This window comes from Zonotrichia albicollis, chromosome 9 (genome assembly GCF_047830755.1).
Source record: "Zonotrichia albicollis isolate bZonAlb1 chromosome 9, bZonAlb1.hap1, whole genome shotgun sequence".
NCBI lineage: Eukaryota > Metazoa > Chordata > Aves > Passeriformes > Passerellidae > Zonotrichia > Zonotrichia albicollis.
The window spans coordinates 26,523,565-26,551,357 of NC_133827.1; the positions used below are offsets into that span (position 1 = coordinate 26,523,565).

The 27,793-nt window shown below is 38.7% G+C and overlaps 1 protein-coding gene across 2 annotated transcripts; it reads left to right on the plus strand.

Annotated features, from left to right (window-relative positions):
* Positions 1–650: 650 nt before the first annotated feature.
* Positions 651–26,024, plus strand: RHBDD1 (rhomboid domain containing 1). Of its 2 annotated transcripts, none has more exons than XM_005489309.4 (7): positions 651–754; positions 6,335–6,854; positions 8,116–8,248; positions 11,412–11,500; positions 13,378–13,428; positions 17,882–18,004; positions 23,813–26,024. In XM_005489309.4, the coding sequence occupies exons 2-7, from the start codon at positions 6,422–6,424 to the stop codon at positions 23,923–23,925; spliced, it is 942 nt and encodes a 313-aa protein (XP_005489366.2). In that variant the 5' UTR covers positions 651–754; positions 6,335–6,421; the 3' UTR covers positions 23,926–26,024. The 2 variants fall into 2 exon arrangements, with proteins under 2 accessions (XP_005489366.2, XP_026650714.2); XM_026794913.2 differs by lacking the exon at positions 651–754 and adding an exon at positions 4,269–4,664.
* Positions 26,025–27,793: the final 1,769 nt, after the last annotated feature.

Sequence of the window (27,793 nt, forward strand, 5' to 3'; positions counted from 1 at the left end):
TATGAGAACCTATTATTTCAGGCACTTATAATTTGCCCAGTGTATTCCCTACTGAATAATAATAAAGAAGATCACAGTCTGGATATCTGTGTCAAATCTGGGAAATAATACAGTGACAGCAGTGACTAGTACTCTACAAAAGTGAAACTAATGCAGTATTTGGCTGCACCAGGGGAGGTTTAGGTTAGACATTAGGATGAAATTCTTCACAGAAAGGGTGATCAGACAGTGGAATGGGCTGCCCAGATGGAGTCATCGCCCCTGGAGGTGTTCAAGAAAAGACTGGACGTGGCAGTGAGTGCCATGGTCTATTTAACACCGTAGTATTTAGTCGTAGGTTGGGTTTAATGATCTCAGAGGTCTTTGCCAACCTTGTTGATTCTGCGATTCTGCAGTGTCTTCATCTAATTGCTTTTAACGCTTGGGAAAAAAAAAAGTCCTCGAACTATTAAACTTACAAAACTAGTTACTGTTTTGCATTTGCAGTAAAACGCTCTCAAAGGCAAGGCTATTATGTATTTTAATAGTGGGCAGTGCCAGCGGCCAATGCCCGCCCCGAGCGGCCGCCTCAGCTCCGCCGCCCCGCGCTCCGCCCTCAGCCCGCCCGCGCACAGCGCCCCTGGCGGCGGGGCGGTCTCTGCGCATGCGCGGTGCGTTCCCCGGGCGGGGCCGGGACCGCGCCCCTCGCCGCGGAGTGGCGGCCGCGGGTCACGCGGGGCGGCGGGAGGTTCCGGGTCTGCCGCCGCCGGAGAACGTGAGTGCAGGGGCGGGGGGATGCCGGAGCCGCCGTCGCCACCTCCTCCCTGGCCCTGCGCGGCTCCTCCTGCCGTGCTCTCTTATTCCGCTCTCCTGCCCTCCTCCTGTCTTGCCTTTGCCGCCGCCTCCCGGCGGAGAGCGGCCCCCCGGCGTGAGGGGTGCGGCCACACCCGGGGAGCGCCGCCCTGCTGAGGGGGGCCCGGTGCAAGCCCCGACCAGTGGGGCTGGGCTGGGTGAGCTGCCCTCAAGCTGTGCTCTGTAGGAGGTTTCCCTCCGCCGCGCTTCGCTCCTTCCCGCCGCTGCAAGGAGTGGTGGCGGTGGGAATGACGGAGCTGCAGCGGCCTGAGAAGTCGAATCGCCGATATTTCACGGTTTCGCAGCCATTATCTTTATACACACACCCAGCGTCGTGCCCGTGGACTCGGCTCCTGGAGCGCTGTGGTGGCGGGAGGAGCCGGGTGTCGGGAGCAGCGGGGCTTATCCGCAGCCACAGCTGCTCATGGTGTGCTCCTCACACCGCCCCGGTGTGGCCTGACTGCTTTCCTTCGCCCCCTTTTTCGGTGATGTTTTTTATAAATTCTAGAAACAACTTCTTAACAAAATCAATAATTCGCCACAGCTATATCCCTTTCTTTGTTAGTACTACAAAACAAAAAAACCTACCGCTCAAAACTGCAAATATCTTGGGGCTGCAACGAAGAAAAAGCAAAGGCAAGTATATCTTGCCTGCATTTGGTAAGCCTCGCAGTTGTTAAACGCCGAGTCTGAGTAATTCAAGTGTCTGTGAAATGTAATTAACAATACCTGAGCTGGTTAGATTTCCTGAAATAGCACAGTGATGTTCTTCCTGGAACTGCTTTTTGTTGACATAGATTGGAGGTGTTGACAACAGCAGTATAACGCTAATACTAGGAAGCATGTGCTTCTGAATTGTTTATTTAACCAGTATTATTTTAAAGTGGATTTCTTTAGAAAGTTCCTGTTCTTCCTTTCCTTCCTTTCCTGTTCTTCCTTTCTCTTACACCCTGCAGGCAAATTGTCCCTCAAAGCTACCAAGGAATGCCAGAATTGTGAGAGCTGTTGTGCTTCACACTTCTGTAGTGGAGTCAGGCAATCTTTGATGGTTTAATTTTTCATAATATTAAACAGTTCTGCAGATAAAGGAGGATACTCTTCTAGTATGATTACCCAATTTTAACATTGTACGCAACTATTGCAATTGAGTGGGGGAAAAAACCCAACAAACCCCAAATCCCTGACCCTGAGTTAAATATCTGTGAAGTTAAAACTCAGCTCTGGCCTAATCTGAAGTTCACTGTTGTTTTGATGTATTTTTATTTTAAGTGTGACATCCTCTTACCTTTATAAGTACGGTGATATTAAATATTGATGACTATTTCACTTCTCCAACTTCAATTAGTGTAGATGTATCCTGGTGTTTTGAAAGGCAGTTCCTAATTACTGTCTGTTATGAGAGAGATTTGACCTGGTCCCTTGGGTTCTTTCCTGTGAAAGCTGTCTCATTTATTTTGGGATAAGGTGGCTAAAATGATTCTTGGCATGTATTGTTTAACATGTGTATATTTTCTTGTGAACAGTAATTGTTGCACCCTTCAGAACACAATTTTCAGTTTTAAGGTGAAGTTTTTAGTTACAAAGCTTATTTTGTTAAGGACTTCCTCCTTTAGTGGTACCCAAGAGGATTAAAAAGGCTGTAAAAGATTTTCAGTTTTCATGCTGAAGCAGATAGAAGAAGCAGAAGAACTTCTTTATTCTCACAGAAAACTTTGAATGAAATTTAAAATGTTGCACAATAAAAAAAAGCCTGTGATATAGCCATTTATGAAGTCATTGAAGGCTGATATTTAACTTTGAATTGTCTCAGTAAGGGAGTTTAAATTGTTTTAAAACATTTTTATTACAGATGTGTGACTTCTCTTACCAAATTCTGAAGTGCTGTGTCTTTTGAGTTCACCATTCAGTATTCCTTTGTGAAAGAAAGCCCTTTAAATGCACATCTGATGAATCCAGAAGTTGTTCTTTATGAAGTAATTAATTTTATAATTAAGTCAGGACCTTGTCTATGCTATGAACTGTGTAGGTGACTGGACATTTCAAAGCTGATTGTAGCTGACAGCTTGTGGCTGACTCTCTCCTTGTATATTTATGAAATATAAACAGGATGATTCATTGTGTTTGAATTTTTTGATTTATTTTTCCTTGCATTGGTTGTTTTTTCTGTTAGGCATTTTCCCCACCTCTTTCAAGGGCACAGGGGGATTCTCTTCCTCTAAATTCAAATTACAGCTATAGGAAAATGTGGTAGAACATTTCATTTTAACTGATATTTACTAAAATATTTACTTTATTACATTATTTTTTTAGTAATGTGAAGTCATAATATTTTATGGTTGCCGAGTGAGTGAGGGGGTTTGCCACAGTAAAAATAAGTTTAAATGCTTTTCCTTGTTTAGTATGAAACAAACAAACAAATTCCAAGAATATTTAGTTCAGACATTTATCTTGAGTAGGTGACAAATAATGCAGCCACGTGGCAGCCTGGATGTGAGACAAATGTCTGGTTCAAGTCTGTTCTGGAAATTTGTACATTTTGAAGTAGGTGGCATATTTTCAAAAAAAAAAAAAAGGAAAGGGAAAAAAGTGCTTCATTGTTTCAGGCCTCATTAGAGTTTTAATGAACAGTAGAGGCTGAGGAGGAATGTTCAAACAGCTGAAAGCTCTGTGTGTTTTAGGGGAGCTGCATTAAGGAGGCTCTCAGATATCTCCTGTTCTCTTGCTGGGGTCTTTTCCCCTTTGGCTCAAACACAAATGTGTTTTGGCTGACATTTTTGGTTGCTCCCAGTAATGGGAATGGTTTATGATAACCAGCACTGCTGAAATCATGATGGATTTCATTCCCAGTCCTGTTCCATGATTATTGTCTGGCTATGTGCTGGATGAGGGTTTCTTTTCTTAGGTGCATGGGTGTTGAAAGTACTTAAATTGGGAATTTAAGGGTGTCAGAAGCAGAGATGGGAACTTTAAAACACAAGACTGACCATTTGAACAATGTGGTATGACAAGATTTTGATGTTTCCTCATAACTTGCATTTAAAGGATGTTCACTTTAAAATTCTAACAGTTTTTGTGTCGACTGTTTTGTGGTGAAAAAGATGTGACTGTGCACGTGGGACAAGAAAAGCCAGAGGTCTGGGCAGAAGATCATTAGAATATTGGGGGGTGTTGGTGTACCTGATGTCAGAGCTAGTTTACTGAGAAATGTCTCAGAAGGTGGGGTAATACGGAATGACATAAAATCATCTCAGTTTAGATTTCAGCCAATCACACAAAAACAAGACATATTGACAAGCTTTCCATCCAACCTTGTAAAACATACGTAATGGTAGTTAAAACAAAGACTATTTCATAAGAAACAAAGAACAGAGTTTTATTCATGCTAACTTTCTAAAGATATACATTAAATAAACTTGTTGCTATCTTAAAGCTAAATCTACAAAGTCTTATTGCTATTTGTCATGTCTACTTCTTAAAAAACTTTTCTACTTGCTTAAGAAACTTCTGCTGTAACAGAACTTCGAACTAGAAGCTAAAGCCTACGTACTCTTTTTTAACTATTTTTAAAAAACCCTCTAACTTTATAGATTCTAACAAGTGAGGAAAAAGAGAGTGACATTGATTAAACTTTGGATTAACTATTTTTTTGGTAATGTTGACTTTAAATCAAAGACTGACAAGTAACTATCTGCAATGGCCAATTTGCAGCTTACCAGGTTTGTTTATTTGAGCTTTGCGAAGGCTACAGCTGTGGTCTCTGCACTTAAACTGGGATCATTTACCACTGGTTTTAGAAGGCACCAGTGTAGGAAGTTACATGTTCAAGAGGCCTGGTATGTTTCTGTTGTTTTCACTCTGTTTTGGACAAGGTTTAGGCATTATTTACCATTTCCAAAATAATAACGTGGGAAAAATGTAGTCAGTTTCATTGTAATGTACCAAATACATTTTAGATGCATTCTGGTTTACTGCAGTCGTTTTCAGGATAAAAAAACACAACCAATGTGGTTTTTTCTTCTCTCAAATTGCTATAATAAGCATAAATATGATTTAAACAGAAATACAGAGACAAAAAAATACTTAATTATAAGAAGTGGCATTAATTAATTCTGTGTGTGAACTGGCATGGAAGTGTGTGCTTCCCTCACTTCAGGATAAGTAGAGAAGGTGGCCTGGCCTGGCCCCTGGCTGGTCCTTGATGTTCCACCCTGTGCAGGTCTCCAGGTCCTTTTGCTGGTACAGGATAACATCACCCAGAGATGCTTTTTCTTTTCCATCTGCTCACTCGCTTTGTGGAATGAAACCCAATCAAATTATTAAGAACACTCTGAATACCTGAATAAACATATTTAGTAAAGTGTTTGCAGGCATGGCAGTGGTGTGTAGAAATGTGAAATTAGTAAATCCTAACAGACATAATGGGGAAAAAAAATTTTGCAACTTGAGCTATCCTCTAGAAGAATTAGATTATTGCTTGTTTATCTAGTGAAAATGTTGAAGAGGAGTAATTTTGTATTAATTGGAAAGGCATTTAAAGAAAAAGGATTAGTAAATTAACTTCAACTGTGTTTAGTAAAAAAGAAGGTTAATGGGGTGTTGAAATGAGAATTTTGTATATATCTCATTATTTCAGGTGGTTTCATTTGAAACCTGGTGGCAGAGGTTCCGAATCCTGGCTCTCTTCCTGTTCCACAGGCGGCTCCACGCTCACAGCCCCTGTTACCCAGTGCAGCTTCCTCCCTCCTCTCTTTCAGTCCCTGGCAGAGTAAATCTGTTTCTGTAGCCCTCTTTGATCTCCTGGTTTCTTCATCTTTTCAAAGATGAAAATTTTGTTGCAACTCTTTAATTTTTTTAATGCTGGTTTTGTATATGATTTCCCTCTCTATAGTTTTCTTTTCTCCATCACTTACTTCTAAACCAAACTCTTCATTCTCATCCCTAGGAAAGGAGTAACAATTTTCAGATTGCATCTAGTAGTATTTAGCTGTGTCTCTATTCCTTTTGTCAAAATTGTGACTTTTAGTTTTCAAGCTTAGCTTGTTTTGAATATTTGTAAATTTTGGAAAAATGGTCATTAAAAAAAATTAAATATGTGGCAAAAATAGGAATCCTGGAAACTGAGATGCTAGAGAAGAATTTTGAACTGTTCTCCTTCCTGTAATCTTAATGATTCTGACTGAATCAGAATTAATGAAAACATGTCCAGAATACCCAAGCATTTTAATGGATTAAGTACAGCCTGTGGAAGGATGTGAAACAGAGGTTGCAGACTGCTTTTTCTCTCAATGCTTGTCTGGATTGCCTGTATAAATCTCTTTTATTTGTGTTTTGTATCAGTTTACCAATTCTGATTTCTTTTCCTCACTTGAATTTTTGTTCTGATATATCAAAGGTCTCAGCTGATTACCTTGATGATTTTTTTTATGTTTAAAAACTTAAAAAAACAGTGATGAAATTCAAAACACTGCAATATGTATATAACAAGTTACCTTTTTTCTTTCAGAATTTCCAAAACTTGTAAGGTTTCAAAATTGAACAAAAGACTGGAAATTGAAATAATCTTCACATTTTGTTGACTGAAGAAGTAACCATGGAACGAAGGCAAAGAGGAGTCAGTGCTGGACTGCTTTTGCTGCTTTATCAAATTTCTCAAGTTGGGCTCCAGAACATTCCTGCTGTTACCCTTGGGGTACTTGTGCTGAATATTTTTCTCTTTCTGAATCCTTTGAGGCCGCTCTCTGAAGTGTGTCTCAGTGTAAATGAAGCTGTCCACAAAAAGAACTGGCAGCGTTTGCTGCTTTCTCCTTTCCACCATGCAGATGATTGGCACTTGTATTATAACATGATTTCCATGCTCTGGAAGGGCATAATGCTGGAAAGAAAGCTGAAGAGCATATGGTTTGCTTACATAATTGCAGTATTTTCTGTACTGATTGGAGTAGTTTACATGGTGCTGGAAGTCCTGCTTGTGATAATTCTGGATGATCCTTCCTATGAAATGAATTGTGGCGTAGGTTTTTCAGGTGAGACACAGGGTTGGTCCAATTGACATATGTAAAGTTAATCTGTATATTTGCTATATAACAAGAACTGTTAATTGCAGAAAGAGGTGTACATCTGTATATATGTATGAGTCTCACATCAGTATCCATATCCTGTTTTTCAACTTAAACATGTACTATGGGCATGAACATAAAAGTGATTCAGTTCCTGTTCTTATGAGCAGCAGGTACTTTGTCTGGGAACATGAAAATATCATCATCCTTGGAGAATTGTGTTTTCTGTATAATGTTGCTGGTTAATTGAAGTCTGAACTCTTAATTTTCAGATGTTGTATAAGCATTTCAAGAATGCTGCTTAGGTGGTTTCTAGAAAAGCCTGTCAGTTTAAAATTACTCGTGCCTGTCTTTGGAGAGACTCCCCTAGATCTGCTTCTGCCAGCAGCATCCAGACACCTGATTTTGGTCATCTTCCTTCCAGTAATGGTCTTGTCTCCTCCTTCAGCAGATCATTTTCAAGTCAATAAGTTTCTTCTCTTTAAAAAATCTGCAGTCAAGTAGAAAAGTAGCCCTTATTTTTTAGATAAGTAGGGGATTTCCTTGCTGTCCTTGGGACCTAACCTTAGAAGGCAAGCCTTCTTTCTCAGCCTTTAAGAAAGTTCCTTAGACCACTGTGAGCTTTCTCTTGAGAGGGACTTTTTCATAAATACTTCCAATAAGTTCTCTGAATTCATTCCATCATATTGACTGGCAATTGCATGATAAAACAATTGCAGTCAGTTAGAAATTAATATTATTTACTGTGATTAAAGGTGATTTATCTACATTTTTTTTGCAGAAACAAGTGATTCTGGAGTATGTGTAAGATGATTTTCCATTAATTCAGAATTTGAACCTACTGTTCAGCTTTACACATATTTGTTTGCCTTGTTTTCAGTAGTGGCTTTTCTCAAGTCACAGAACATGTTTTTGAGTTCACTAATTTTGTCAATTATTTCAATAGAAGTCCCATTTTAAATGTTTGTATTGTTTTGAATACCTGAATAGCTACAGTGAGCAGGCACATTAAAAACCAGCTTAGATTTGGCTGTTAGAGAAATACACAATTTTTCTATCTTCTTTTTTTAAGTCACTGAAAAGTATCACTGAAAGAGCAGAACTGCTCTGGCATGCAGCAATATGTGTCATGGTGCTTTGAAACTGCATGGTACTTCAAATTGTTTGCATTTCTTTATTATTTGTGCACAAGTATTTCTCTCTTCATGTGATTTCTTCTTGTTTGCAGGAGTCTTGTTTGCTTTGAAAGTTCTGAACAACCATTACAACCCAGGAAGAGTGAGCAGTGTCTTTGGATTGCCCATATCCAGTAAATATGCGTGTTGGGTGGAGCTGCTGGCCATTCATTTCATCTCCCCAGGGTAAGTGGTCTGATATTTCAAGGAAAGGAGAGGAGATTTGGGCTGTCTGGAGTAGTTTGAGGTGTGAGTAGTGTTAGCTGGTATCCCAGTGCAGTGTTGGGCCTGCAGTTTGCTTTTTCCTTCAAACCCTCTCTTTTGAGTACATCTCAAATTAAAAACCTGAAATACTGTTCCCAGCATGTGTATTTGAGTATTTGAGGGAAGATAACAAAAGTTGATGAGCAAGGAAAAGGGCTGAGCCTTTTCCATGAGGTACCTGAACAGCTCCACCACAGTGCCCAGGGCTGCATTAGCTGAGCAGCCTTGCACTCTTTGCTTGCCATTGCTGTTCCAGACCCCTCTGGCTTAGTCACACCTCTGATTTATGATCAGAACATCATCCAGCATTCTGCCACTTCTGTCACTGGCAGTGTCACTGTCCTGCAGTGCTGCTGCTCATCTCCCTCAGTTTCCCTGGGTGCTCTGTGCCAGCACAGTTCATCTGCCCTTACCTCTGGGAGAACCTTGCTCTTCTTTGCAGCTGAGTTTTTAAGTCCTGTTTGCAAGTGAGTAACTTTCCTATGTAGTATTTTGTAACTGTGAATCACATTGCTGAATATATGCAAAGTACAGACACAAAACCTCTGAACTATCAAATCACAGTTTATGTACAATTTCCCTTTTTCAGGAAAAAAAAGAGCTCAGCAATACTGAGATATTCCTTGTCAGGTACTATTATACAGCTGGTAGAACATTTCCTAGCACAGAAGGAGAATTCAGGTATTGCTCAGGTTGAGCACTGGTTTTATGGCTTTATGCCTGGCTGCTCAATTAACTGCAGTGAGGATTCAAGAAGAGTGCTCTGCCCAAATGCAGATTTATTTCTGAGCTGCATGGCACAGCTACAAATATAAAAATAAAGCTTTCAGTGCATTAAACACTTTTTTCTGAAATACATAAACCGCTGTTTTAGCTGAACATAGGTTTTATTTGGTGATGTGTTTAACAATACTGTTTTTAATTAAAGAATAGTGGAAGGGCATTATGTATGAAGTAAAACTGTATCCTACTGTTTATGGTAGAGGAAAAACAGGAATTCAGTCATTGTGTGCTGTTCTTTTTCAGAAATGTCTTTGGGTAGAGAGTGGATAGAAAGTCCAAAAATAATATTAAAAAAATTTTCATAATTTCATGGAAGTTTAGATTGCTGCCTCATCTAAACCTCTACTGTGACCTCTACAGAGGGCAATTTCACAGCACTTAAATGGTAATGGGGGCTACAGAAAACAAGTAGTGATCTCCAGAAATTCATGTCCTAGAACATATGTTTAATTAGTAACTGCCTACTGCCTTGCAATGAACCAGAGCAATTGTATCTCTCACAGCATTGCTCTTACATGCTCATCTGTGTGCTCAGGGCACGTTATAATATTTGAAGTCTATGTTTAACTGGTTCCTTTTATAAACCAAATTGCAGAATTTAATTTTGAATAGATAAGAGGTCAGTAATTGAGGCAGAATTCTGCCCAGTTGGAAAGCTTAGGCAATAAATTTGGACCTGCTTTTGTGTGCTGGGAGAGGGTTTAGAAGTTTACTGACATCTTAATATTTTCTTTCTCATTAATGTTTTTGTTTTGGAAAAAATTTAAAGTGCATTCAGTATCCTTCTAATCTTCACCTTCCATAAAGGATATTGAGATGTAGGCTTTTGGGATTATTTGTTTAATGGAAGAAGAGACATGTGAAAAGTTATCTTCTGTTTCATCTGTGCCTCTTCCAGAATTGAGCAGATATCTTAAGTCTTAGGTGAACCAATATCATGTTGGTGATTTCTAGAATAAGTGATTTCTAAGTATTTTTAATTTTCTGAGGTCAGATATTTTCCAAGTCAGGCATGCATTTTTCATAAATTTGGAAAATATGCTCCAGAAAATCTGTTTGGAAAATTAGGTCCTTATAGATACTTTATTTTGGTAACTGCCTTTTATCTGTAAGTTTTCACATCAGCGTTTATGTGTTACTCTCTGGAGAGTTGTTGGTTTTTAACGAGAGAGAACTGCAGCTCCCCATGGCACTGTAGGGTTTGAGGTCAAGTAGGTGGCAGAAGAGTGAATTTAGATGTGATCTTTACCTCCCTCTAGTGACACGTGCATTTTCCTGTCTCCTTTTACCACTGATGCCTTAAAGGTGGCTTGGCTTGAGTGCTTGTGCCATCATCTGTCAAACTCTGTAGATCACTGACCTGAATGTAAAAATTGATGCAAACTTTACACTTGGTGCATTAAACAGAGGTTTCATTTCTACTTTATAAAGGAAAAAAAGCCCATTTTAGCTTGTATAATTTAAATTTTTTGACAGTTAGTATAAATGAGTTATTTCTAATTGCACATATGAGGAAATTTTAATGTTTAATGTATTGGCTCCTGTAACTTGGTAAGAGGTGAAAAATTTGCAACTAGTGTTTACATCTGCTTGAATTCAGAAGATTTTCTCTTGATCTATGTCAATCTATGTCAATAACTTGAGCAAATCTTGTTCACTGTAAACATGTTCTTCTGGTTTGATTTCTCAAAAGACTCAGAGCCTTTTCCTTCTGTATACAAATGGTAATGATATTTTTTAAAGAAATTGTTGGTATGCATAGAAAAGAATTTGGATCTCAGCAATTCAGTTGTTCTTTTAATTTTGAAGAAAGTGTATTACAACGATTGCAGTGGATCTGCATTCATGCTTCTTTTACACGAATTGTAGGATTGCATGGATAGTGCAGTAGAAAGTATTGTGCTTTTTACATGGTTTTGGTAAGATCTACCCAGACATTACAATGTAAGTCACTTTTCTAAAGCTTAAAACCCGTTTACTTACTCCTTTGCTAAGTCTTTAAATGCTTTTAGGGAATCGTATTCTATAGTGACTAAAATGATCTCTGCAATTAGCTTTCTCAGGATATTTGTTAAATTCTTTTCTGTGACTGTGTAACTCCCAGTTTTAAGGTAGTTACAAAGAAAGAAGATTTGGCATTATAACCTTGCAGGCAAGTGATGTCTCTGTGCTTGCTCTCACTCAGGGATTTTCTCTGGGAAGTCACAGAGACTTTATCTTTACAACCAGTTCTACACTCTCCCTTTTGTATCCCTACCAAAAAAAGTCTCTCCACTACTCACAGGATTTTTTTATTTTCTAGGACTTCTTTTGCTGGACATCTGTCAGGGATTCTTGTTGGATTGATGTACACTATGGGACCTCTGAAAAAGATCATGCGAGCCTGTGCAGGTACATCATTTTGATGAATTTACAAAATCTGCATAAGGAACACTTTTATTTTTAAAATTAATTAAGCCTTGCATAGAAATTCAGCCCATTCCAGCAAGTTTTTAGACAATTCAAGATGTGCTCATTTTATTCAAGTGGATGCAGAATAAAACATTCACATATGGGTAAGAACAATTAAGACTAAATGTGACTTTCCGATATTTTTACTTAGAAGAGTATCTTTTACTCTTTAAGTATTTATTTAGAGTATAATCTTCCAAGGAAATTGTACTTCAAGTGAAATGTGGTGGAGCCTTAAGCATATGTCAGAACCAGATGTTTCCATCTTGATTTCTGCTGTCATATTGATTCTAATGGGAGTCTCTGGTTTGAAAAAGGTGGTGGGATGCTTAAGAAATGGTTGCTGGATTTCTCAAGCTTTCCAACAATGTGGTATTACAGCTTTTCATATTGCAGTAATAATTATTTTCTAAAAAAGATTACAGCTTTAGACATCTTTAGTCTTAAAAATTGTTTTAAATACAGCCCTGCAAACTTTTAAATGAACAGTCCCATAGATGTCAGTGTTTTAATTGGAAGTCTAAGCCCCAACACAGCAGCTGTGCTGGGGTTGGTTGGCAGAATATTTGGCTTTTTTTGTCTGACTGCTTGATAGGCTGAATACTTTATTCATGAGTGTTCCATCAAATTGAACATGGATATGGTGTTTGTACAGTGGGGAATTAATTGTTCAGATGTGTGTGCTCTCACTGGGGCTTTGACCACAGCTTGGGGATATTCTGTGGGTCATGTATGGTCAGCAGCTGGAAGGGAAATGACACCAGAGCATCAGCTTTCCTGCCTTGCTGCAGGAACAGGCATCAGGTGTCTGTTAGTTAAAGGTTAACCTTGCATGATGCTGTGCCACAGGGCCCTGCCTGATCACTATGGAACAGCTTCAGGGGCTCCACCTTGGACTGGGCAAGATGCAGCCGTGCCTGGGTAACCTCTCTGATCCCCTCACTAACCCTGCTCTGCTTGGAGATGGACTAGGAACCTTCTGAGGTCCCTTCCAATCAGTTTCTCTGGGATGTAGGGGGCATAGAATATAATAAAGATAGTGTAGAAAGTAATCTTACCCCTAAGGAGTTGCAGCTGGGCCAATTAGCAAAGATTAGGAGCAGGCCTGACTTTAACAGGCCACAGCTGCAAGCAATGAGAAGAAGATGCTATAACAGAGTGGGTTGGCCCCTTGAGAAGGGAACTGGAGTCAGTGGCTTCTTTGTGAAGAAGAGAGTCAGTGCTCTGAGGAGCTGCCTAGGAGAAACACCAAGAAGGTATGGAGCTTGTGATAAGGAGAGAACAGTATGGAGCCCCTGCAATGAGATGACAACCCTGGGATTCAGGGATAACCCCACAGTACTGCCAGTGACCCCTGCCCTGGCTGCTGTGCAGTTTCTGTGTGACTGACAGCTGCAGGAAGCAGTGTTGAGCACACAGGCATTTTTTTTTCTCCTGTGTAGCAAAGCAATAATAATGCAGTGTTGCTCCAGTCCTCAGTTTGCTGTGCATTAAACGTTGTTACTAATGAATACTCTCAGTAAAGAAAGTGTTCATTATGTGTTCTGGGAGAACATTAGAGGTTGGTTTGCTTTTTTTCTAGTCTTCATGGATCTGTTGCTTGAACATGGCACTCTACTATAAAATCTGGAACATACAAGATTGCAATAGTATATTCTCTCACTGATGCCAAAACAATCCACAGATACCCATAACTGATTTCCTGCCTGTATCTTATGAAACAAACTCTTAAAGAGAGGGTACTTCAAATTTGAATTTTGTATTCTATAAACCAAATATGATAATTCTAACAGTATATGCGTTATTCTTTTATTTAGCTGGCATTTCTTTCTTCACTGAGCCTGACAGGCCAAGGGACTACTATTCAGGTATGTACTCTTGTCCACTTAACCAAAAACTTACTCCAGCTTTAAGAACAGTTTCTGCTAATGATTAGAAAACCTACAGGAGAGCTATGTGAATGGAAACATGCAGAGTATACAAAATATTCTGCACACATATACTTGCTTAACTTATATTACTTCTCTGGGCATCTCTCACCTTTCCTCTTCAGGCAAGTGTGTGGATGGATTTTGTACAAGAGGCTTAAGCCTCAAATTAAGGTCACGACTTCCTAAAATGCCACCTCAGGGAAATATCATCCCTTTTGCACAAGGTGTAGCAGTGGGGAAATTGTGTCTACTGAAAGCAGCCTTTTGGACCTTGGTAAATATGCCCTCATCTGGCAAATTTATCTGTTCCATTCTAGGGTGGTTTTTCCCTTCTAACAAGGATCTTCTTCCTTTGAGCCCTCTCTGTAAATGAAGTAATTTATGTGCACAAAGCTCCTCCTCAGCAGCCTGAATTGAGGCCATCTGCAGTTTATAGATGCATGGTTGGAATGGTGGCACTGAGTGGAGCTCCTTTGATTCACCTCTCCTGCAGAGCACTGAATCATTGCCTGTGGAGTGTGCAGCAATAATAGGTGGGGTCCTTGTCTGTGGGGGCCAGGAGGGGCTGGGAGAGGGGCTCTGGGTGTAGGATGTGAGCTAAGGGATGCATAGCCTGGCATCTCTTACCTCCTGCAGTGATTTATGCTGGAAGAGCAGGATAAATGCATAGTGATAACTCTCTCAAATATCTGCCAGTGTGCAGTGGCTTGTGGCTTAAAGATGTTCTCAGCAAGAAGTTTTATGGGAGGATTTTGTCTTTAATAGCCTGTGGTAGATCCTTCTTCCATCAATTTGTCAAAAGCTCTTTGAGTCAACATGAACACTTTTAACACCTACATCATCAGAAAAGACTCACAGTGTGGTTCCTGCTTTAGAATCTGTCATTTTTTGGTTTGGCTTAAACCTGCTAACTGCTAATTTCATTTGATGCATGTTAATTCTTCTTTGGGGAGGGAGACTAAACCTTCATTCTTTATGTACTTCTTTCCTTAGTGGTTTTTCAGGCTTAAGTCCTGTACTCACAATGGCTATATTTCCCCTCCTTTCAGAAAGTTGGAGTCTGTCTGGTTGCTTATAAGGAAACTATTTCACACATTTGATCATTCTTACTGTTCTCTGATGTTTTGTCAGGCAGGGGTTTTTATTTTGTGTAGTCTTTTATAATTGAGATGTGCTTACTTTGAGCCAAGTTTATAGCTACTTTTATTCTCCCTGATGGACTTTGTCTTCCATGATCTATCTCCAATTTTATTATTACATTAAATAGTTCCCACAAGTAGGATTCTGGGCCCTTAAGTATTTTTGAAACATCTGTTTTGCAATTCCTAAAAAAAAGATCTTAGTCTGCTTTCTTCAGCAATAGCAAGAGGGATTGTTCCAACTTAAAAATATATTTGCCCAGGATTTTCATTACTCTCATTTACTGTCAGGTCACAAAGCATTTGATCTAAAGGCCAGTAAAGACATAAAACAATTACTACTGAGAAGTGAAATGAGAGGTGAAGGCAGCGTGTGCAGCAAGCACAGGTGACAGCACAGGTGACAGCACAAGTGACCTGTAGCCATGGCTGGCAGTCCCAGCCCAGGGGAGGGGGCTCATCCAGGTACAGGAGCTGCTCACAGACACTGAGCCTTCTTCCAGTATCCCAGAACAGCAGGGTGGGGGGAAACTCAAAAGATTTATATTGAAAAAAACTTTTTAATAGCTAATGAAGATAAGAATTTGTACTCAACATTTAAACTCTGTGATCTGTTACAGCCCCTGTACAAACAGGTGCTGGGAGCTTGGGTGGGTGTATGAGGCCACTCTTGTGGAGGAGCAGCAGAGAGATTCTCAACAGCCCTTTCTGTTTGCTTTTCCAGTTCTTTTCAAGTAGGGAAAATGGAAGAGATTTCATGCAGTAGATCTGCCATGATGGGGAGGGAAAAAAAAACTGTGGTATGCTGGCAACAAGGAAGTCTGGGATTTTTTGTGTGTTTTGAGCAGTCCTCAAATGCTATTACTTTGAGTTCTTTTGGACAAAGGGGAGATAGAGAGAGTTAACCTGAATTATCCTGTCCTCCAAATTTGCCTTTAGATATAACCATTTAATTTCTTCTTTGTACCAAATCCGTTTGTCGAAAATGACTTAACAACTGCAGTTAAGAAAATATATATTTGTTGTGTTCATTCCCTGTTCACATACTTTGTAATTGTCTTTCATCCTATTTGCAGAAGTCTTAATGGAAGATTTAACCTTTTGCTTGGTGTATGATATATGGAATAAATTTGGCCATCTGTGAATGAAGAAAACTCTCTCTAGTGTCATAGGCTAATGATGCATATCTTGATTAGTTTTTCACTTTCTGGCATTGCTGATTTATTACTATGTGCCTTTAAATACCAATTTAAGTAGAAAAATAGATGAAGCTGTGGTCAGAGTAGATTTTATGAAACAGCACAAAGAAACAGCTTTGAAAGAAAGAAGGTTGTAAGTGTAATTTTAGACATTTAGTATTTAGTAGCTGAGTTAGGTTTTCTCTAAGTGCAGTTCATGAATAAAGGATTAGGACATTTATTTTGATTAATAGGAACACCGTGAACATGTCAATGTTACCAAACTGTGTCTCATTTTAAAATAAAAGATTACAGCTTTCTGAGCACTTACAACTTTCTGGCAGTGTGAAACATAAACACAGAAAAAACTACAACAATTGAACAAACCTAAAATACAGCATCTTTTTGCTTTCATCAGATAATTTAATGCTTTCAGTAGCAGGATTTTTACCCTCTTCATGCATGAAGTTTTGAAACCTTCAGAAAATAAATTTATAGCTGAGAAAATGTTGATTCAGATTAATATAAAGCAAAGGAGAATGAGGGGAGTGTACAGACATAACAGCTGAATGCTGTCCCTCAGTCAGATTTCACTGCAGGTGTAGGAGAAATCTTCTGATGTCAGTTGTGTTCCAGGACAAGAAAGAATTGGAAAAACACAGAATGTGTGTGTTTACTGTGTATGTGCACATGTCTATGGAAAGTCAATGTGGGGATTTTGCAAATACAGAGGAATATATATAATTCTGTGTAGAACTTTGTGCAGTTACGCTTTTCTTCAGTTTTTCCTACTTTTTCTGTATAACTTTCAAGACAGTATTGCTGGTTTTATTTGACTAAAGATTCTAGAGCTTGAGATCTTTTTCTTTAGCAAAATAATTTTTAAATAGAAATTATTTATTTGTCCTCACTTTGTCATCTGTATTTGTTACTAACAACAGAAACTTCACAAGTTTCACCTGGAATTGATAGAACCAATGAAAGATCATAAGACTATCATTGATGCTAATTATCTGAAGAAAAAGGAAATTGCCTGCTGTACTTGTTTAATACAAAAATATTTCCACTTTTCTCATTTTGAAAAACCTTTGTATAATTTTCTCTCAGCTGGAAGAAACTGGCAACCTTTGTGTGCTTTGGTTCTTCAAAATCCCTTGTTCAGCTCTCTGGAAATGAACACATCACAAAAGCTTTGTATTTTGAAAATACAGAAATTGAATAGGAAAACTGAACTTTTCTCCATAGTTTTCCTCAGTTGAAAAGTGTGACTTTTTTCTCATAATTTTTCTCAGCTTAGGTTTTCTGTGCTCAGTCAAGATCAGGTTGTGTTGTTAGCAGGAAGAGAGTGTTGCTCAATTCTCCAGCCAAGGAATTTTTTCCTTTTGACTCCCATGTGTTTGGGTGGGCGATGGCCTGTGCTTGGTTTTGGCCAGCTGTGCAGAGGCCAGGGAGGTTTGGCAGCAGTGACAGGGACACTGGTGGGGTCTGTGCTGTGCTGGCTTTTGGCAGGGCAGCTTTAGCTGGGCCAGAGCACAGCAGGAGCTCTCTACAGCACTGCAGGAATTTGCAGCAATCTTTTCCTGTGACTTCTCTGGGTCCAAAGATGTCTGGAATTCATGATGACATTGTTTTGTGGGCCCTGGGGGAAAGGGGAGGAGAGGTGGGGAGAAAAAGCCTGAACAGTACCAGGTTTGTGTTCTGGTGATAGCAGTAAGGTCTCCAAATATTGACAACTAAATGTTAAAAGGAGATGAGGAAAACTGACTTTCAATTTCTGTCTGAAACTTGTTAGTAATAGCAATTCTATGACACTTACTTTTACAGTTATAAAAAATTGAGATGTTTGGTCCATCTTTTTTCTCTTGTTGTTTTTTTTCCCTCCTGTTACTATGCTGTGGCTTTGTAAATTAGAAGTTAATTTATGGCATATATTGTATAAGTAATTGAACCCTAATAATTTTTTTCTTTCCCAAATTAAAACAATTTGTGGAAGAAAGATAGCAGGAAGATAATATCTAATTTCCCACTTACTGAGTAGCAGCAATTGATTTTATTTTTTGATTTGTTTTACAGAGTATTATGGCTATTATCCAGATTATCAACACAGAGTTCCAAGGAGCTACTTTGATTATACAGGTGGGCTCACTGAAGAGGAACAGCTTGAAAGGGCAGTGCTAAACAGTCTTAATGAAAGAGGTAGGAATTTTATTGCATTTTTATCTCTTAAGTTATGACTCATACTGGAAGGGACTTAGGAGGGAAATAAGATGTATTCCCCATGACTTATTTTTGGACATATCTTGTCATTTTGGGAAGGAATTGATATAAAATGAGCTTTTTTGTAAAGGATATTGTCTATTTTACTGTCTTTTTAAGATGATATTTTGCATAAGTTTTAACACTGAGTTTGAGAAAAAAAATCCTTCCTTTTAATATTAAGCATTTTGAGATGTTACTTGAAAGAGTGAGCCATTTTTGCGGAGTTTTTTGAAACTATCAAGAAAACTGAATATGAATGAGTGATAAGATTTAAGTAGATGGTATGCACTTTAAAAGCTTACATGTATGACTTTGAAACACCTGCAACTTTCATTTGTAGCCTTAAATAATCTCCAACACTCCAGGTAAGATGTATTGTTTTTATCCCCTTGTGGTTTTGAACAAAGGTAAGTTTTGTGCTATCAGAGGGAATGTGTTTTTTTGACAATGTCCTTTGGTGAAACACAAGAATGAATTTCACGAGTTCCTCACTATTAGATTGCTGTGGAACCAAATTTCACTTTAAGCTTCCCTGCCCAAAGCAGCATTTCTGAACACTCTGCTAATGCCTGGTTTCAGTGCTGGTTGCAGTTTGTGAGCCTCACAGGCAAGTGAAGCATGAAAAGGTACCATCATATGTCGCAGACATTTTTTCATAGAAATCCTTTCTTTCACATTTGTCCATCTTCTGAGAAGCAGAGCCCCAGAAGAAGAATGTAAACAATTGTTATCAGCTGCTGTGAAATGTAGCAAGTGTCCCTGTGATTGGCTCATCTTCCATGTGTACCATTAAAGGCCAATCACAGGAGCAGCTCAGGGACAGATTCCCTGGACACAGAACTTTGTTATTCATTCCTTCTATTCTATTCTTAGCTGAGCAGCTCTCTGCAACTTCTCTTCTTTTTCTTTTTAGTATAGTTATAATGTATTATATATCATATATGAATAAATCAAGCCTTCTGATCAAGAAACAAGATTCTCGTCCTTCTCTCACCACAGTGACCGTCTAAGGTCGCTGTAATAATCATATACTGTTTCCAGTAGAATTGATGTGATCACATATGTAGGGATCTTGCTTTATTTTGCACTTTTCTCCTGCCTGCTATAACACTTTTTAGTTTGGACAAGTGAGACCTAAGATTTGAGCTCTAAAAATACTTCCTCAAGCAAGCTGTGTAAAGGTTCAGTTTGCCTATAGGCAGATGTCTTGTTTCACAAAGAACATAATCCAGAGCATGTCACTGATCACACCTGTTTCAGGGACACAAGGAAGAGATGAAATTTACTGTACTAATGGGCAATTAGGATATTCTTCCCTGTCAGTTAGTTTGAAAAATAATTAGCTTCAATGAGCACTATCCTTTGAACACGATGTTTTCCCTAAAGTGTGAACATTCAGGGATTCTTGTAATTACATAGATGATGAAACAGGTACTCAACATGACAAAAAATTAGATAAAATAATTTTAAATAGGTTGTAATAGCAGGTATCACAATTAATTTAGGACTTTCTCATTATATATTTTTTTCAGAGATTTTTAGGATATTTTAGGGGTTTTTTTTGCAGGAGTTTTTTAGGAATTCTCTGGAATGTTTAGGGTTTTTTCAGAGTTTTAAAAGAATTATTTTAGGGTGTTTTAAGGGCTGTCTTACTACTAATTGGAGTTGTTAGGAATGTTTTTGGGTATCCTTGGGGCTTTTTTAGGGCTATTTAAAAGTTTTTAGGGCTTTTTGAAGAGTATTGAGGGTCTATGGAGAACTTTTTAGGACTAGGGGATTTCTAGGGTTTCTGAGGGAATTTTTTAGCCTTTTTTATCAGGGCATTTTAAAGCTTTTTGGGGTATTCTTAGAGGTGTTTTAAGACTATTTAGGGATTTTTAGGGGTGTTTAGGGACTTTTTAAAAGAAGAGTATTTTTAGTGTATTCTGAGGCTATTTTTAGGTTTTTGTGGGGTGTTTAGGGCAGTTTGAGAACTAGGGCTTTTTTAGGGAATTGATAGGGTTTTTTTAGGGTCCTTTTGGGGCATGACAGAGGCTGAGGGGCACTGTGGGGGCTTGAGGGAGGAGCAGGGAGAGGGGACAGTGGGTGACACACAGAGAAGCTGAGGGTGGCACCGAGAAGCTGGGGCTGCCAAGCCTTTTCCTTGCAAACAGCCTTGGGCCTAGGCTGAATTTAGTGCCTAGGGTTAGGGTTACACCTAGGGTTAGGGTTTTGAAAACCACAGAGCCCAGAGTTCCAGGCTCACTGCAGCTGCAAAAGGCATCCCTCAGGGTTTGGGTTAGGTTTAGAGTCAGGATTTAGGGTTAGGGTTCTAAAAATGTACCAGTGTGCTTTTAACAAATTGTTACTTCAAAAAGAGTTTGTTTTAAGTATGAATGGATTAAAGATTGTCTTTAGCCATTTCCTTTCCTAACCATAACAAATTATCAGACTTTTGTAGAGGGAATGGTTTTGTGTATTTCTCAATTTTACCATCTTCTTTTAAAAACAAGAGAGACAGAGACTGTTCAAGATTGTTCTGGCTTGCTCTTGTTACAATCCAGCTCTGTCTGGATTCAGTGTATGTTACTTTCCTTCTGAACTCATTACCCTCAGCTACTTCCCTGCTAATTTGATTTTTCATTTGTCAGCTGTTCCAAAGCATAGCACAGAAACAGTAGTTAATTCCATCAGTCTTCTTCACCAGTTTATGTTCAAGTCTGTAGATGAGACATATTGACAGGATGAATAGTTTGCTTCATAGCATGACAAAATTTTCATACATTGACAGAAGCTGAAAGGGCTGTGCTAGAAACAATAGCAAAGGCTAATGAATGTGGTCTGCTTGGAGCTGAGCAGGAAAATGGGGCAGTGATAAGTACCAAAAGCCAAAGCTCTCAGACTGTATAGCACGTCTGCATTTTGCAGAGGGAAGGGCAGGAAAGAATAAAAGCAGTTTTGCCACTTTATATTTTTTATTCAGTTGTAGTTTCTGTCTGACTTCTAGTGAAACACAAAACAGTGAAAAGGTTGCTATGTTTTGTGTGTCTCAGCTCTTTCTGGAAGCCTCCTAGTCCTGCTGAAGTAAGAAAGGAGGAAAAATGCCTGCCCTGCCTTTCCTTAAAATTCTCTGTACAACTCAGTGAATCATAAGCGAGTTTGATTAGACCTAAAGGCTTCACTATTCATTGGCTGGAAGAGATGAAATGAGTAAAGCAACACTGGGTTTTTGACTCTGGCTTCTTGCTGCCTTCCAGTTTGCTGCTTCTACCTCCAAATGTATCAAAAATACCTTGGCATGAGCTGTGCAGGGAGGTTGTGGAGTCCCTGTCCCTGGAGGTGTTTAAGAAAAGGCTGGATGTGGTGTCAGTGCCAGTCTGCCTGACAAGGGGTGTTGGGTCATAGGCTGGACTCCATCATCTCAAAGGTCTTTTCCAGCATCATTGCTTCTGTGGAAAAAAAAAATGGATGTTTATCAACTAAGAGAACTCCCATTTTCTTAAATAGAGCACTTTAAACATTGATGTTTTTGCATTAAAAAGCAAGGCAAGTCAGGTGTTCAATATATTGCACTGTATGTGATCTGTAGCACACCCAAGTGCTGGTTGGTAAGCTTTAATAATATTCTGTGGTTATAACTTATTTAGCAGGGCTATACTATTTATGGAGGAGACAATTTATATAAAACTGGTAAAAATGAAAGCCAAGCAAGTGTTGGAAGTTGTTATGACATTTGATCAAATATCCAGATCAGAGTTCTCTGTTTTGGTTAACTGTGTGGTCCTTGCTGAGTTCAAAAGAAATTACCTCATTGCCTTCTACAGCAAAGCCTCTCCAGAAGTAACAGATTTGTAGAAATGAGTGTCTGTTCTTTGTATGGCTATTTCAGTGTTTGGATAGTTTGGTTCTTGTATGGATACCACACTCAGTAGTGCCAGGACAGATGGTGATACTGAAAATGGTAAACTGTTCAACTGAAATGTTCTAGATTGTTCTTTAACACAACTAAAGCTGGCATGAAAAATAATACAGACATACTGCTTTGTGATACCTCTGCTATTCCTTTGCTATGCTCTTCTTATCAGACCTAATTGCATATTTCAGTTTGGTAGCTTCATATATTCCTCCTGACTCTTACAGAGACTATCTTGCAAATCATGTTATCTAGCCTAAAAATAAGGTCATAACTTCAGACAAGAGGAAAAATCAAGTGAGAATGTTTAATGTAACACTTCTGTGGCCTTGCATTAATACAGGTGTAGTTACATCTGTTGCAATTACAGCATTTTTCTTCTGCTCCAGAGTGCTTTAATTGTGAACTTAAGTAACAAAAGAAACTCCTGCACAGAGTGAGAGGGTAGGGATGGAGGTCTCAGTCTTCTGTATTCTCAGAATGTGGTTCTAGTTCACAATGAATTTGTAAAATATGCCATGGAAGGGTTAATGTTTTGTTTTAAGTTTGTTTTGCTATATCCTTTGGTGTTGTCTATCACCCAGTGTTGTTGCAGTTTTCCATGTCCTTTGAATGCAGGCTTAGATTCCATTAGTCTTTCATTTGCTTTTGCTGATGTGTTGAAAAGCCTGTGTTGGTTTCTTGCACAGATGTCAGGTGGTGTTTCAGTAGTAGCAGTGGCCTAATTACCATTTCTGAATACTGTGGCTTATAAATATTTTGATAAGACGAAGGTGTGATTTCATTAATATTTCTGCAGTAATTAAAGGAAAAAAGGTGTCAGGGAACTATTTTAGGTAACAGGATAATTTAAATATCTACATGCAAATAGGTTTGCAAATACAAATAGGTTTGTTTAAGATATCCAGACTTTGCTGTTCACCATATTGTTTGATGTAAAAAAAATCTTTTCTTCAACCTAAAGCTTGTCAAAATATATTGTGTAGCCTTCTATTTTTGGGTCAATATATAAAAAAGCATTTTTCATCTTTTTTTATAGCACCTCATTCTATTAGTAGTGATTATTAAAGCACATGTATATTTGAAGTGTTGAGCATATTTTATGGGGACTATGCCAAGAATTGTCTTAACTGTGTGAGTGGTATCTGTTTTCTTAAATAAAAATTAACCTGGGATGCTGTATAGAAAAATAAATGTTTTTTATAGGAAAATTTGTTATTTAGTTGACAATTTCACTACTGGAAAGAATTTTTTTAAAAGTGCAAGTAACTTAATTATGATTATTTAAAAATCAGTTACTAAACTACAGTTGGGCTGCTGCGTGGCCTTCCCTGGTGGAACTGCTGCCAGCTGGGGTGGGAGCTGTGTGTGCATCTGCTGTGGGGCTGCACATGTTGGATCGGTACTAAAAGCAAACACAAAAGCTGCTTTTAGCAGAAACAACTGCTGAGGACACTGAAATAGTTTAACATTCTGGAGTTTGCTGTGAAAAGCAGGGATCGTGAAAAATGGGAATAGTTGTTAATACTTGTTATTCTTAACTGGTTAATACTTGTTACATGTTCTTTTTGTTGTGGTTTGTTGTTTGGTTTGGTTTTCTTGTTGGGTTGGGGTGGTTTTTTTGGGTGGTGGTAGCTTTATTGTTTGGGAGAGTTTTCTGGTTTTGGTTTTCTTTTTATTTGTCTGTTTTTCAGAGCAGTTTCTGGACTTGGTAATTGCCCTGAAACCATCAGATTTGAAAACATTCAATTCCCTGTCTCCTTTGTGTTGTGACACTTTGGCTTACCGGATATATGTGCATTTTTCTCCTATTACAGACCAAAAAACCAGTTGTTTTTCATTGTGTCTTGTAGATGTTGGTGGAGGAACACACAATCATGGGCAGCGACCTTATGGGTTTTGGTTTCCACCTGAGAACTCAGAAGAGGACATGAGAAGGCGAAGGCTTCGTAGATTTGACAGATGATGAAGTTGGCAGGTGTTGATGTAAAGTGCTATTCAGGCTTACCAAAATATTTACAGATTTATTTGTAATCTGTAATTTACAGAATAATTTATAATATTTTTCCATTATTTTTACTACTTGTTGCAAAACTGCATAGAATTTTGTGGGTTCAAACTCAAAGTTGGAACTTGAATAAAAACCATGTGAGATAGGAATAAATATGTGATCTTTGGCCATCTCCATCTTAATGCACCTTAAATGGAAGAAGACTGATGTTTTTTTCAAACTGTCTTTTTTTCCTTAAATTATTTTGTATAGCTTTAAGAATTCCTCAGCTTCTTGACTGCTGATGTTCTCAGACAACAGGTTTTCTTCTTCCATTGCAACTGAAATGTTACGTTTTCTATGTAACTTTGAAACTATGCAGTTTTTCCTCACAAACCTTTCTCATTTATCTCTGATGACCAGTTCATTTTTTGGGATTACCATGTGAAATGCCACTTGAAAAGATTGGTTTGATGACAGTAGCTGGGTTATGTGAATCTAGGCTTAAGCTCTTGAGCAGACAAATAGTTGCAGCTATCCTTCCCCTGCTGTCCTTACCAAGGAATTTTTCAATACAAACTTCAGTGTGGCAGTCTTCCTGACATCATATTATCTAGAACTTGGATGAGATAAAACTGAGTGGTTACTACTTATGTTTTCATAAAGCCTTTCTTAATATTTATGTTTTAAATCAAAAACTGCTGCCCTTTACAGAGCTGCAATAATTTATTAGGAGTTTTCTGTAAAGGTAGGTGGCTATGCCATACACAGTATATATTTATTTATTAATATTTTTGAAATGTCTGTTTCCCTTTCTAAGAAGGCTTGGAAGTTTTCTTTTGTATATGCTGTTCATGCAGCTTTGAAAATTCCACTATTTCTGTATATTTATCTTGTTTGAAGACCAATCTCAGAGCTGAGAGTTTGTAGACTTGTGGAGATCACACCTAAACACAGGCTACCTTGAATTGTTCATTTTTGAGAATTTCCTTACCCAGCCAGAGGAGCTGACAGGAGACCTGAGAGCTCAGTTGTCCCACTGGGCACACCCTCCACATAAGTCTATCCTCTCTATGGCACTGCTGCCTCTTAATGTTAACTGATGAACCTTGAGGGCTTTGGTTTCCAGTATCACCATGAAAATCACTCCTTGTCCAGGCATTTTATCCTCAGAATGAAAGAACTTGGGGACGTTCCTGTAAATCTATTGCAGAGCGGTGTGGCTGCAGAAGAATAATTTGGTTATTGGCTTTTGGCACAGACCTGTTGGATTCTCCTCATCAGCACTGATGGAGTGAGGATTAGGATAAGCAGTTTAAGGGTTTCACCAACCTGTGCTTTATGAAGTCTACTTTTCTATGAGGTTGTTTTTTTAATATAAAAAACAGTGCTGTATATTTCATACAGAAAAATATCCTGAAAGGAAATTTTTTACTGTGTTCTTTCAATAAATAGTACCTGCCCTTTCTGTTTGTAGCTAATGTATGTAAGGGAAGCTCTTGTTTGCTGGGAAAAGCACAATATCAGGATGCAGACTTTGGGCTCGAGGTTTTGGGACACAACAGGCACAACTGCAGTGGGAATCCAGCTACAGACAGAATGCTGATTTCTGATGTGTTCTTGGGCTTGGTTGATTTTGTATATATGCAATAGCTGTAGATTAAACAGCAGACACTTTTATAGAAGGCCAACTTTATGTTCACTGAAAATAAGTCTCAAAAACCTGTATACTTTTCTCAGCAGGTAATAATCAGATGTAAATGAGAAGGATGTAGCATTGGTTCCTCAGAAATCCTTTAATGCTCTGGTCAAAAGTTTCAGTGTAACATACTGTGTGTGCTAAACTCTGATATTTTTCTTATTTAAAAGCACAGGATGTGCTGCTAGTCAGGTAAAAAAGATACTTAAGGAAAATCAAAAACCTGATTACAATTTATAAGCACTTGGTTTTGTAAAGTGAACTTGGACATACATGCCATTAAATAGTCACAAAAATTTTCAGTACTAATAAATGTTCTGTTGTTCTGACTTTTTTTTGTATACAGAATTGAAATAAATATTTTTTTAACATTAAAGCTGTTTGGTTTTAATTATAGTAATTAATAAAGTGTATATTTTAAATTACAGAGCTACTGCTATGTTGTTAGAAATTAAGATTTGTGATACCAAGGGGGTAGATTGATTGTATTGGGACTAACTTTGTTTCTTTTTAATTTAGGGAAAGCTTTGGAGTTAGATTACTGAAAAGTTCTGGTATGTACAGTGTTTGGAAGGTTTATTAACACCTGCTCATTGCAGGTGGGTTGGCCTGGATGGCCTTTAAAGGCCCCATCCAACCCAAACCATTCTGTGGGTCCTCAGCAGGATTTTTGCCATGAAAGCCCCCATCAGTCAGTTTTCAGAGCAGTGCTGAGAGCAGAGGTGGCAGATGAGTCCCCAGAGTGCTCTGTTGCACTTGGTCTCTTCAGGGACAAAAATTAAGGGCAGCTACCCAGGTAAGTGTTGGACCTTGCTTCTCCTCTGGCCCTGGTCACTGCCTGTCTGCCTCAAGGGCTCTTGGAGCAAACGTAGCTTTGTATAAAATATTTCAGCATCTGCAGTTTGATTCCTTTGTTGTAGGAGCTGTGATTTCTTGTGAGTTATTTGTACTTCCTCTGAACTCTGTGATCAGGTACCATGTAAGAAATTCCACTCCCTAATTAATCCTAATCAGCAGACTTGTTAATGGGCACATTCTTGAAATTTAATGGTTGAATGACCTAACATATTACTGTTAATAAGGGCTTCTCACAGCCCAGAATTAAGATGTGATGAAAGAACTGTGTTTAGCTTCTAAAATTCTTTTCCCTCTTCAATCTTGTCTTTAAGCACAGGCAAATTCTGTGGTTTTGTGTCAGTGTGCTGATTTCCCTGGCAGCACCACTTTTCCTAAAGGGAAAAAATGCCCCTTAAAATACCAGGAAAACAATATTTGCATAGGCATATAGGGTGTAGTAGGAGATAGTGAAGGAACTGGCCACTTTAGGACAGCAGATTTGCCTTATTTTTTTTGCCTGCAGGACTAAAGTAACTTTCTCTGGCCATCCCTTGCTCTGTCTAATGATGATACCCCTGTGTGCCAAGTGTATATATGCTGTTATACAATAACAGAGAACTGCTCAACCTTTGAAGCTGCTGCCTCTCTCCAGAGGTGCGAGGGTGGAGATGGCCCAGCATGGAGGAGGGAACAGTTTGGGACCGTTTGGATCCAGCTGCCCTCCCTGCTGCTGGGAGGGGCTGGGAATGGGGATTGCTCTCATTTTCCCCTCTGATTCCATGGCTGGGGAATTGTGCCCCTTTTGGTTCAGCACTGAGGGAATGTGGATCGTGCTTCCACACAACAGCTGGTGAGCAGATCGTGGTGTTTGTGCTGTGGCTTCTGGAGTGTGCAGACATGAAGGACAGAATTATTGCATGGGTTTATTATAAGCTTCTCATTGTTTCCTATATTAAAAAAATGGTTATTTCTTACTTGTTACCAGATTTCAGAAGGCAAGAAAATATTAACACTTCTGAGCTTTCAGTTGTAGGAGCTGCTTCTGAAGGAGTGTCAAGCTTTCTAGAAAGTCTTACAATAAATTCTGATACCCATTTACTCTTTCAGGAGCTGGGAAAACTGGAGAAACTCAGACAGTTTTTCACACAACTCTAATATGGTTTGGACATTTTTGTTTATATGATCTGCTGGGATGAATAAAGCAATTGGGTTAGTGAAAGAGCAGATCAAGGATATGTATGACAGCATTCTTCTGCTGCATGAGAACAGCAGTAAGCTCAGCTCTCTTTCTATTTATCGGCAGAAATT

Coding starts and splice junctions, on each gene's coding strand:
- RHBDD1 (XM_005489309.4), top strand. CDS start 6,422: ATGGAACGAAGGCAAAGAGGAGTCAGTGCTGGACTGCTTTTGCTGCTT. Junction 6,855..8,115: donor TTGTGGCGTAGGTTTTTCAG/GTGAGACACAGG, acceptor TCTTGTTTGCAG/GAGTCTTGTTTGCTTTGAAA. Junction 18,005..23,812: donor AAACAGTCTTAATGAAAGAG/GTAGGAATTTTA, acceptor TGTGTCTTGTAG/ATGTTGGTGGAGGAACACAC.